The 12,801-nt window shown below is 40.1% G+C and overlaps 1 protein-coding gene across 5 annotated transcripts; it reads right to left on the reverse strand.

The window, feature by feature from the left end:
• Positions 1 to 4,420: 4,420 nt before the first annotated feature.
• LOC125515034 (amino acid transporter AVT1A-like) lies at positions 4,421 to 11,710 on the reverse strand. 5 transcript variants are annotated; one of them, XM_048680446.1, is made up of 13 exons: positions 11,552 to 11,710; positions 8,395 to 8,438; positions 8,176 to 8,298; positions 7,872 to 8,086; positions 7,097 to 7,120; positions 6,762 to 6,942; positions 6,461 to 6,680; positions 6,241 to 6,376; positions 6,136 to 6,155; positions 5,874 to 6,019; positions 5,144 to 5,187; positions 4,841 to 4,903; positions 4,421 to 4,733 (listed from the first exon to the last, which is right to left on the reverse strand). In XM_048680446.1, exons 1-13 carry the CDS (start codon positions 11,617 to 11,619, stop codon positions 4,641 to 4,643), a joined length of 1,377 nt encoding a protein of 458 aa, XP_048536403.1. In that variant the 5' UTR covers positions 11,620 to 11,710; the 3' UTR covers positions 4,421 to 4,640. The 5 variants fall into 5 exon arrangements, with proteins under 5 accessions (XP_048536403.1, XP_048536404.1, XP_048536402.1 ...); XM_048680447.1 differs by having other exon boundaries at positions 6,762 to 6,812; positions 6,912 to 6,942; positions 8,176 to 8,438; XM_048680445.1 differs by having other exon boundaries at positions 8,176 to 8,438.
• Positions 11,711 to 12,801: the final 1,091 nt, after the last annotated feature.

Here is a 12,801-nt window from a genome sequence, read left to right on the forward strand (position 1 = left end):
GGACCTCTAGGATCATCAAGATTTAGTGGCTCGCTTCACCGGTTGTATCGACAATCATTCCTTCCCACTGGTTGTGGAATGTATAGACCACCATGATGCTAAAGAGGCACTAGGTGGTGCCTTTCTTTCGAAGACGGCGGTTGTGAGTCTATGTTCTTCTTGGTTTTGTTTTCTTTTAGCTTTTGTGTTGGTCGTGTGTATTCGTTGTGTGCACCAGCATTTTCTCACCATGTTGCGCAGAATGGAATTATTTGTTTTTTTATCAAGTTGATACATTAACAAAATTACCATTTTTCAAAAGGAAAAACTCTTTTCTCTAAACTTTTGAAAAGAATATATACATAAGTAGTCCTATATATCTGGTTGAGACGCGAGATTTCACATTTGTAGTGCACCAATGCTCTCTCATCGTGTTGCGTAGAACTGAATTATTTATTTTCAAAAGGAAATACATCTAGATGTCTAGGCATTAACAAAAGGGAATGTCTAGGCCACATCAAGATATGTTCTAGTTATTGCACATCTAGGTGACTTAATCAAACATAAAAATAAATAAAAAGGAAAGACTTGCATGCGCAACACTTAGAGCACATCTGAATGTAATATCAATGGCATAAGACGACGGTTGTGCGTCTATGCTCTTTTTTGTTTTTGTTTTCTTTTAGATTTTATGTTGGTCTATTCGTTATGTGCACCCACATTTTCTCATCATGTTGTATAGAACAGATATATTTATTTTCATCAACTTGATACATTGACCAAATTTCCATTTTTCAAAAGAAATAACTATTTTCTCAAAGCTTTTGAAAAATCGATAGACATGACTAGTCCTATATCTTATTGATATGCAAATTTTCACGCCCGTATACATCATGTGCACCAATGCTCCCTCATCTTGTTGCGTAGAATGGATTTATTTATTTTTATCAACTTGATACAACAAAATCTTCATTTTTCAATAGGAAAAAACTGTTTTTTTGAAACTTTTATAAAAAAAACATAGACATAACTAGTCCTATATCTTGTTGACATGCCATCGTAAATATGAACGTTTGTGCTTTGTAAATTAATAAATATGTAGACATCGATATGATATTATTTAATTTATTGCAGATTCCACAAATGGTAGTAAATTTTTATGACATTTTCCGTTTTTTCCTTCAGTTGTTTAGAAACTCAGAATGTTCTGCACAAGTGGTTGCTCAAAGTACACTTGGAGGCGTCAGAGATATATCTCGCTTATAGCGAGATAGAAGCTCCCCTCGCCTGAAGATTTTCGGGTAGCTACGGCGTGGACTGGCACATATAGATATTATTGTAGAACAGGTTTTTGAGTGCAGTTTTTTCTGTACGTTTTCTGTGTGTTCTTTATCATTATTTTTTTTCCATTTTTGCACTGGCTTTCTCCGGTATTTTTTTCCCTTCGTTGTACTTTGGTTTTTTTTTCTTGGGTTTCTTTTTTCCTGAAGCGAGGTGACCTACTTTCTCGCGTGAAGTGAGACATAGATGAACCCGCTTAGAGTCAGATGGCCCACCCAACTCAACCTACAAACACCTCCAGCTAGCATAAGCCCTTGAAAAGTTAAAATGCATCCTGGCCTATTTAACTTCAAAAAGATAAAGCCCAGTCCAGTTATTGAAACCAACTGGCAACTGTTGGAATGCATTTTGGCCTACTTTATTTGGGCCGCACACCTATCGGATCAGCTGACAAGAATGAAACCTCTACGGACTGCAGCGGGACGGTTAGGCACTTAAAAGATTGCTACGGTGGAGTTTCTTCAATGATCATAAGAGCAGAGCCAACCCTGAGTGGGGCGGGGGGCAGGGGGCGGTTGCTCCCCCCCCCTCCCAAAACCAGGGGCCCCCTCCCAGGTACTCACATTGCCCATGGCCTCCTCTTGAAAAAATAGCCTAGAAAAAAAATAGCCCAGCAAAGGAATTTGCAGGAACACAACGCAGGTATGGATGTATGCCATGAGTATGCCCTATTACCCTCCCAACCGCGAGTCAATGGTGGCAGGTCTCCAGCCCTGGCGCCTCCGATCTCCACGCCCTAGGGTCCTGATAGTGAGATGCGAATCAGCTGGTTGGTTTTAGCGCTGGACACATGGAATCACACCGGCGCACGCGGCATGAGCATCGTCGAGCGCCTCCGCGGTCATACAGATCCGAGGTAATGCCATATTGCCCTTTCTATTCCCCATACATATGTTACTAATTAAGTTCCAGCATCATGTAGATGCATAGCTTGCATAGTAAAACTTTTGATGCAATTTTATTTAATTTCAGCGCTACATGTTATGACGTCCTCCAAAATGTAGGTATAGCCTATTGTTATAATGTTTATTTATATGTGAGTAACCTAGGGAACAATTGCCTAAAAATGAAGTTTGAGTCGATTTCCACCCCCTTCAGTTAAGCACCACATCTTCCTCCTTTCGAGTCTTTTTCCAATAGACATAGTAATAAGAGAACTTGATATCCATTCAGTTTATTTTCCCGCCCCGCCCCACCTCTTCATTGATAGAGACGCTGCAACGATCCATCCCTTCCCTGCCTCCGGAAAGGTTCCTATGAGCATTTCAAAAATAAAAAAGGTTCCCACGAGCCCTCACCAGCCATGACATCCTCATCTCGAGCACATCCACGGTCTAATCTAAGTTGTGGTAAAAGAACACTCACCCACCCACATGTGAACCATTCATTTGCTCTTGCATCGGTGATGTCGCGCTAGCCATGATTTCCCCGATCGGCTAGTAAGAAGATGTGTCGTCTCGTCTAGGCCACATAGCGTAACTATCTTCTCCCTAATCTCCTAACTCGATCGACCAGATTTCTATTGCAAGGCAATTGAGAAATAGCAACCCGCAAAAAACTGAGAAACAACAACCCGCAAGAAACTGAGAAATAGCAAATGTGTGTTCATATTAAGGCGCCCCCACATTTTAGTTTCACCCCGGGCCCCCAAATTCTCAGGACCGGCCCTGCATAAGAGATATCCAGGGGAGACAAAGAAGCTTTGAAGCGACGGACATTGTGCACAAAGGGAGAGAATCAAATGGCGATGCCCATGATTTAGCTAAAGGTTATGTATCCTTAGACATAGGTAGACATGTATGGCTGATTGCCAGGCCTAATGTTCTTCATGTACCTGACGTTTTGGAGGTTTAAATAAGGTGGCAAGATTCTAAAAAAATATCTAGTACAGCAAATGATATAGCAGCAGCTAAATGGTAACAGTAGTACAATGTAAAAATAAGTGTTACCAAATAAATTTCTTTTATACAATCAAATCAACAATTAAATGGTAGGTAACTCACAAGCTAACCTACTAGAATATGCCAATATCCGAGGAATGTTCCTTGAGAGCATGTTCTCCGCGAACACTCGAGTTGCCATGCAATTTCAACTAATTTTGTCATGGCAACTTTAAATGAATTGCCATGATCAGAAGAGAAAGTTGCCATATGACGCAAAAAAATAACGACATCAATAAAAACAATACCAACCGTGTGATCTGGATTCAATGACTGTGGGGGCATTCCCAGGGACCTCCTAACTAGGAACGTTCCCCAATTAACATTTCCCTAGAATATTTATTCCCATGCTGCAACAATTATGTAGTTGAAATTACATAGATAACTGTTCACTTATTATTTTACTAACTAAATACCCTTTTGTTGCAACAAGGGTAACTTTATTCAAATGGGTCAACGTAGAATTTTATTGATTAGACTGAGATTGAGATATGTTGCGAGGAAGGAATTCATAGTCAAAGATAAGGAAAGATACGACGTGATTGAGATTATACACGTACAACTATGTGAGTTTATTTTATTTTGTTATTTGCTTGTAAAGGATTTTATTTTGAAATTTCTTGTAAAGGATTTCTTGTTATTGGTGGTTTATTTGATTTCTGTTGATTGTCCTACAAGGGATTTTTTTGCCCCGGGAATGAGGATGTGGAGTCAGTTTGAGAAAATAAACAATGAAGTTATCGCTTGGTCTGAAAAAAAAATTGCTTAGAGGGATGGAAGCAAAAACCAACAAACTCATCTTTAATAGTAGAGATTTATTGTACATAGCGCAAATGGTCGTATTTTTTTATGAGATATTGCATGATTTTTTCCAGCTTTATAGAAACTCAGAAATCAGAATGGTCTGCAGAACTTTTTTTTTTGAGCGGTAAATGGTCAGCACAACTGGTTGTTCAAAAGTGCACTTGGAGGCAGAAACAAGATAAGGCCCAACCCACCTACAGATATCACCAGCAGGCGTAAGCCCTAAATACTGAAACCAGCTTGCATAAGCCCGTGGAATGCATCCTGGCCCATTTACTGTGTCCATTTCGGCCGCACAACTAGCGCCTCAAAAATAAAATAAAATAGCGGAGCAACTTCGACTCAGAAAAAAAATAGCAGAGCAACTGGCAATATTTAAACCGCAGCGCCTGGCAGAAATATGGTACGTACACCAAATGATATAGCAGCAGCTAAATGGTAACAGTAGTCTTTATAAATCGACTATACTAGGTCGAAGGATGTACATAGAGCACGGTAAAATTCGATGGTACACAGCAAAAACTCTTGGCAAGAGTGACAGTACTGAGAGATGTCAAAGAGATTGCCTTGGAAGAATCAGTAGTATCCGATTATGCTGGCCACCGAGGAGTAGGTTCCGAGGGCGGCACTGATGACTCCAACCACTATTATAGAGACGCTTGCAATCACCTGAAATTGGAGTGACAACATGGTATGCACAGAGAAATCTTGAATGTCCAGAAATCATATCCAGAAGAGAAGGAAGCTTGGAGAGCTTATGGTAAAATATATCTTACCTGCGTGCGTGTGGCTTTATTCTGTGCGATCTTCAAGAAGCACAAGGCGGGCATTATGACTGCCTGTAATCGTGCAGTGAAGTCAAAAGGAGCACATACGTTACTTTGTCATCTGTATTTCATACGCGGCTGTAGGTTTGTTTAGAGGATGAGACTATTATTCTCATGAACAGCCCACAGGGACGTAGCCAAATTTACCACATAAAAATGTTGTATGATGAGTTTGGTCTTTTTACAGATTTCTTATTTTGCGCAGCTTAGTACAGCTAAAGAAGCCATTAAATGGAGGAAAAAATGGCATACCACAAGTATACTGAGCAGGCATCCAATCAGAGCCATCACCAAACCTGGAATATGCAACATGTAAATCAGGAATACACTGTATAATTCTTCTGTAATGTGTTATCAGAGAAGACTTCTGTGAGCCGCCAATAAAGATTACAGAGCAGATAATGGCTTAAGCAGCTGAAGTGTGAAGTACTATGGTAAGCAGAGGTGTTTTAGGAGTTCCCTAAAAGAAAGAAGTGTTTTAGGAATATTGGATTTGTAACAGAGCCTACAGGCAGTCCCCAATTATTTTTTCCAAAAAGGAAGATAACCCAGTCCTCAATTAAACTCCGATCTGAGAGGGTCACTGCTCATTATCGCTCCTAAGTCCTAACACCATGAAGGGATTAGTTTTCCAGGAGCATGGAGTTAACAAGTCTTGAAAATGCAATTAATCTAGATGCTGTTTCAACTAGTAATCCTGGTACTACATTTAGCTGTTTGCGAGGAAACAATTGCGTGTAAAGTTTATGCACCATCTGTCATTTCAAAGTAATGTGTTTCCAAAGGAAATTTACTGGGTTTTCGAGAAAACCAAAGGAAATAAAATGTACTACAAGTACATCGGATTGACAGTGAAGACTGCATCCTCAAAAGACAACAAAAGCAAGGATGATAAGTATGCATTCTATGTGCATAAGATTTGACAATCTTAACAACAATGCATAGAAAAAAAAAACATTGATGAACAAAGGTATAAGCATACCAAAGAACGGAAGAAGAAAGGCAATCACAACAGTTGACGCCACAAGGCTTGTCCTCAGTATAATAAAGCAGATTGTTTCGTTCAAAAATCCTTCAGGGCGCAACTCTTCTAAACTCCGAGCCACTGGGTTTAACAACAAGGCAAATCTATTTGTGGTTAAGGATGAAGGCATGAAGCTGTTCTATAGAGGTTGTACAGTGAAAATCAACTTAATAGAAGCCTTGACATAACAAAGTTTGACAATAGAAATTCCAAAGGATACTTAGTGAAAGGGTTGATCACCTGAGACACACAAAAAAGTTAATGATCAATATAAAGTAAATAGTTACGTATCAGGAACTGAAATTAAGTTGAGCAAAATTGTTACCGTGGTCCACAGAGCAACTTTCGAGGCAAATGACTCTTTTGGAAGATTCAAAGTTATTTGCGACAAAGTCTTGTCACCAAACATGAGATAGCCAATAATAGCAAACGAGCCATATATTGCTGTGCAAATTGTGAAGCTGCACATTACAAATATGCATGCATTGAGGAACGTGAATATTACAGAAAAAACTAACCAGTGTAAGAAAGTTGTTCATGCATACCATATAAAGAGTGCCTTGGTGAATTTTGTGCGATCAGACATTGATTGGTAGATATTCGGAAATACCGAATGCCCACAGTAGCAGAAACCATAAACACCGATAGCAAAGGGCATCCCACTCCACTTGACTGCTTCCCCAGTCGGATGGAACCCTACACCTTCAGTGGTGCCAACTAGAGCAACAGATACAAAAACCACAAGAGTTGCAATAATGCCGCCCGCTGCGCAAGTAATTAAATCATGTTAATCTCACTCATGATGCCCGTAACAAAATTAATTAAGCAGGCTAAGAGTAGTGAGACCTGAAAGGAATGATAGCACTCGAAGATCTTGCAACCATACTGTGGGCAGGACTACAAGAGCAGTTAGCATTCCAAAGAAATGTCTACCATCAACATGAATCCCGAACAAATTAAGATTAACGTCAGGAAAGATTGATGTGATATTATCACCTTCCAAAATAATGAATTCCACACAATATGACTGCATCCAACAAATAATACGTACAGATAAATATTTCTTTCCCAAGAATTATACAGAGATCAGTTAGGAAAACAGTTTCAAAATTTGCTCAATAATCAAGCAATTAGATGGCAAACTTTGGAAAATACAAGCCATGCAGAAATGAACTACTTACATATAACTCGGTATACAAAATAATCTGCAAAAAAAGTAAACATCAATCAGTGGTTTTTCGCTACCAGAGATAAACAATTTATGCAGAAAAGTAAGATAAATGAGGTTAGATACTTAGATGTGCATTTTCTCATCCTAGGAATAGCTAAGACTTTTTTTCCGAGAATACTAGGGGTAGCTGAAACTGAAACTATGCAGAGGCCAGGGCATTCCCTCCTTTTCGAAAAAAAGTAGCTAAGACCAGAACTTCTATCTTGCAATTCTGACTTATTCATGTCACGTGAACTCTGAAGTGGGTGGCAACATTCAAAAATAGGAATAAGGACTAGAGCTTGAATCGAATCAGCAGGTGTTTATGCTAGCTTGTAAATTTTCAGATGTGACAGTGTTCTAGCAAGGAACAGGATTATGCTAGCTTGTGATTTTCTAGATACAGCAATGACCCGGCAAGGATCGGATTGCCAAACTAACACCAAACACAAAACAACATGACAAAAGGAGAGTGGGCGCGCTAGATGTGTCTGTGTTTGCTCCACATGATACTTGTGCAAATAATTTAAGTTTGTTTTTACCAACAAAGCGAATAATACCTACTTAGAAAATATATGCATTTTGACTAATCAAGGCCATATAGCATCTAATAAACAACCTTATAGCCAAACACATTAGTTTTTAAGGTTATGTGCTGTGCTGATTTATGGCTTTGGTGGCACTCTCATAACATACAATCAAGAATGTTATCTGAGCCATCTTGTTCTACAGAAGCCAGGGCTTACAGATATGATCAAGCGGCCAATTTTTCCAAAGGCAGCCTCCCCAATGTCTGGATAGGTTGAAATGCCGTCTTTGCTCTCGAAACAATGCTTAAGAAGAACTCCAGTATAACAGCAAATAATTGCAAAAACAGACAGAACTGCAAGACCAGCCCATCCAGCTTCATGAATTGTAGACGGAGTGGAAAGAAGGCCAACACCAGCCAGTACGTTAATACCTACAGTGAGGAAACATAGGATAATCAAATATGTTGGACCGTAAGGAAGTTACTGAATACCTTACTCTCTATTTCAATATTTAAACTACCATTGAAGACTGTCTGTGTTACGCTGCACCCTTGACGGGCGTCGATCTCTTTGGTATACTGAAACGAGGGGTCCTCATCTTGAACCGACCCAAGAAGATGTCTCCGCGGGCTCTCGACAGGTTCTAGTTTATCCAAGATAAAAGGCAAGTTGAGGTCAGAAGCCAGACCACTGCGACCACCAGCAATTGAGTATTTGCTCATTGAAGGACCCAGGTAACCTAAGATGGGAGATGCAGCAATCGTGTAAGTGTCTGTTGTTTCCCTGCAAAATAAACACCACGCCTTGGCCATTACCGTCTATGCATAAAAAGGAAAACTGGTGGCATTCTTGACTGAGTGCAGCCAGCTACTAGGAAATGCCAGCAAAGGCATCAATTAGTGATGCTTTACCTTCTCGTTGCGCCAACCAATACAAATATTATACCCATTGGTAAAGCGATATACTAGTCTAAGTGTCATATTAGTAATGCTGCCAGGGGTCAACACAGGTGGTGTCAGTTTTGAAAATTGCACTTCAACAATAGTAGTACTGTACTATTTTTTATATAAAATATCCATCTTTTTTTTTGTAAAACTACAATACTTATAGTCTATACTGGTGCTAGGCGAAGCTGAAAAAAGATCTCCTATTTCCTACCGGTTTCAGTCAACCTGTGTCATCCAGTCCGATTGAACAAATGAGATAATTCTATTCATTGCGGGTTGGTTATTTGTCAGTACGGGTTTAGCTTATGACGTGTTTGGAAGTCCTAGGCCAAACGAGTATTTCACGGAAAGCCGACAAGGAATTCCGTTAATAACCGACCGTTTTGATTCTTTAGAACAACTCGATGAATTTAGTAGATCCTTTTAGGAGGCCCTCAATGACCATAGATCGAATCTATCCTATTTTTACAGTGCGATGGCTGTCTATTCACGGACTAGCTCTACCTAATGTTTTTTTTTCTTGGGATCAATATCAGCAATGCAGTTCATCCAACGATAAACCAAATTCCAACTAAGTATCAGTGAACTGAACTTTAGGCCACTCCGAGCTTGGATTAGGTGTTGCAACTACACGCGTCACACGTCATTGGTCAATCGAGTGAATCCACATTCAGAACAAACTAGTGCTCTGTCGTCCATTCCCAATCACCGAATTTTACTGAATACTTAACCATAATAGCACATTGAAATCGGCACAGCAAACCACAGCACGATGGAATGCTTAACCAGTAATAGCACAGTGGAGCGGGGCAGATCAGTCAAAGAAACGAAGTCAGTAAAGGGAGGCGATCGAGTAGAGAGAGAATGCGGCCGCGGACGTACAGTTAACTGTGCGGCCACTGGCGGGACTCGAACGAGCTCGCCGTCGCCGTCGTGGAAGCTCTCACGGGGGCTCTCCTCGATCTCGCCGTCCCCCAGCAGCGTCTCGTCGTCCTCCTCCTTCCGGTGCCTCGCCGCCGCCCATCTCGCTGGCCAACCACGCACGCGGATGGGGAATCCTTCGGGGTTGCGAATCTCGTGGCAGAGATCAAACCGAAGCAGGACGAGACGAGACTCAACATTTCGGGAGAGATGCAGAGGACAGAGGAGGGAGGCGGCGATTTGGAGGCGGGATTGGAGAAAGAAATTCTACTAGTAGTAGGAGGGAAGTGCTCCCTCCCGTCCCCAGATTCTCACCCAAATCTGTACGGATTATCTCTATTATCTCTACTAGTTAAAACGTAAGATTCTCATTTCATCTTTCTTCCCATCATATTTTCATCCAACCTTTCATGTAGGAGTATATGATAATCGAATCATCTTAATTACTTACCTTCTGAACCAATTTCATTTTAATATATTTACGAAACTTCTAATCAAAATATAAGATAATTCACGGTTAGAATTTGATGAACATTTATTTACACAATCGCATTATTATTTACACAATTGCATTATTATTCACGGTAAAAATAAATGCTCTGTTCTGTTTGGACCCATTGTTTTTTTTGCTGAGAGCTAATTAGATGTCCAAAAGATTTACGCACCGAAACATCTTCAATGAAAAAAAGGATTTTTTTGAATTTCTTTAGTATATTTTATTTACTGTTCATGGCGTGCAGATGAGCCCGGACCCAGAAATGGGAGCAGTTTTAACACGCTCCCTCTTACCTCCTCTTTTCACATGAGAGGTAAGTTAAAATTTGCCCAGAAATGGACATTCGACCTAAACAATGCTATCCTCACATGTTTCTTCATTTTATCTTAAAATTTAAATGGATTGTATCTTTCGAACCGCAAGTCTAAATTAAGTTCTTCCACAAAAAAAGTCTAAATTAAGTTTCTTTTGCAATATTCGTGTTTGTTGCAACGGGTACTTTCGAATAATACTAATTTTAAATACATTTAGACACCTTTTAAATTTTTGCAAAGTTCCATATATTAAAACTTGATTGATATTAAAATTTACCAAGTTTTCCAAATCTTATAAACTTATCATTCATTCTATCAAGTTTTAGTAATTGGAACTTGCCGAAGTTTTCAAAACTTTTCAAAAAGTTGGAGCCCCACATGATTTTAAGTTTCGATTATATTTCTATTATGGGAGATGGGATGGGTGAGACATGGACTCTCTCATCAAAGTTGTACTAAAAGTTGCATGCGTGCACCAATTAAGCTTTAATCACAAAACCACTTCACCAATCTTGACGCAATCATATACTGCATGCATCTTGACGCAATCATATAACTGCATGCATGCGTGCTCCCGGGGTACATCACAATGCCTATTTCTGGCCCATCACTTATTCATCACAATGCCCATTTCTGGCTCCTCCGCCATGGCCGTCATGTATTGCGAAATATCCAGAAGCAATAGCTATGTTTCTGTATATTTCACAATAACGGACCTTAACGGTAAACACTAATTAGTCTGTTAAATTTTACCATTTCATTAGCTAATGTGATATAATAGGGAACCGATGGGAGTAGTGTTTTTTTCATGAACCTTGAAACAGCGAGGCTCTACTATATAATTTATTGCAAAAACGGTATTTATGACAATAAAATAAAAGGTACAAGGTGGGTTGCAGAGTGGGCTAATGCGGTATTAGGAGAACTTCCATCATCTTTGTTTGCAAATTCAAGCACATGACACCCTCTGTACTCTTGTTGTCCTTCAAAGAGTCGACCTTCCCCTCCTCTTGCACAATCTCTTGTCGATTTTTCTCTAAAATTGGTGAGCTATCTAGGGAAGAAACATCTATAAAAAATTGGTGTCCAAGTTGCAATTTTAGAGCGGCATTTTAGATGTAAAGAGAATAGGAAGACTGAGCATATCCGAATAAAATCAAGGTAAATGCAGTGTAGACTGAGAGAACTTTCACGCAAAAAAAGAACAATAGAACTTACAGGATTGGAGCGGATGATCCTTGATCCACTACAACGAGGACTACATGGGATGGAGATTTTTCCGTCATAGCTTGTTCTTCTGGATGTTGCCTCACGGGGAAGAGAAACCGTGGAACGAATATGCCTCGTTAGAAAGAAGAGATCCCACAACAAGAGAGATGTGGCTTTGACGATGTAATGACAAGGTACAAGCCATGACTATTTGAACCCAAACTCCACATGTCTGAAATAAATGTGTTTTCCTGTTCGTATGTTGTATACCTGAGTGTACCTGCCTCGTATTGGGACAAAGAAAATTCAACCGCATTTACTACATCGATGCTAATAAGATAATGTAGGAGACAAATTCGGGTTTCCCGGGCTTCCATGAGCCAGACATCTGCATTCACTAGTGGTTCGTTTTTTTCGGGGATAGGCCTGAATGGTCGTGGTCATCCCTAACCACCTAAGTCCTAAGTCCTCACTAGAAATAGACAGTGTTTTGGTTGGTCGAATGTCAAGTAGTTTGAGAAACAGATAATGTAGGAAACATATTCTGGTTTGCGGGCTCCCGGGAATTCACTAGGGATTCGTTTGGTTTGGGAGATAGGTTTGAATGGTCATGGTCATCCCTAACCACATAAGTCCTAACTAGGCCATTTTTTGGCTAGGTCAAATGTCAAGTGATTCGATATAGCCTTTTTTTTTGTTTGGTTTGAGAGAAGAGCGGTGAATAGTATTGAATTCATGCCGGTTAGTTGCTTCAAATATCCGAACTGGTGAAGGGAGGCGGTCAATATATTTCAACACCCCCCTCCGCTCATGCCTAGGCCTATTTAGTCCCTACTAGACGTGTGCATTGATGTATGCCGCATTTTTTTAGTACTGTGCTGAGGGTCTTAAACTTGAGACCTTTTGGTTCATATACCATATTTAATTCATGCTTCAATCGGTTGTGTTAAAAGTCCAAACAGATGAAAAAAGACGGGCAATATATTTCAACAGATAGAAAAACATTAGATTCTCAAATTCATGCATGAGCCAAACGACCGCATTCACTTAGTTTGGTTGCAGTACCAATTAGACAGGAGAAGATAGTGGATACACCCAGAGAAAAAGCTATGTACACAAACGTACATCCGTTCTCTCTCAAATGTATATGCACATGTGTGCCGTGGCTGGAGAGAGTAACTAGCAGAGGAGACTGGGATGCTGCTCACCGGGCCGGAGACAGATATTTCGCGGCAGACAGCGAACTCGCTAGCGGCATT

This window comes from Triticum urartu, chromosome 6 (assembly GCF_003073215.2).
Source record: "Triticum urartu cultivar G1812 chromosome 6, Tu2.1, whole genome shotgun sequence".
Classification (NCBI taxonomy): Eukaryota; Viridiplantae; Streptophyta; class Magnoliopsida; order Poales; family Poaceae; genus Triticum; species Triticum urartu.

Excerpts from the sequence above, each read along its gene's own strand:
- LOC125515034 (XM_048680445.1), bottom strand. The coding sequence starts at position 11,619 with ATGACGGAAAAATCTCCATCCCATGTAGTCCTCGTTGTAGTGGATCAA. Across the intron at positions 6,377-6,460 it reads ACCAAGGCACTCTTTATATG|CTTCACAATTTGCACAGCAA; the intron begins GTATGCATGAAC and ends TGTAATGTGCAG. Across the intron at positions 5,188-5,873 it reads CTTTCTTCTTCCGTTCTTTG|GTTTGGTGATGGCTCTGATT; the intron begins GTATGCTTATAC and ends TGCATATTCCAG.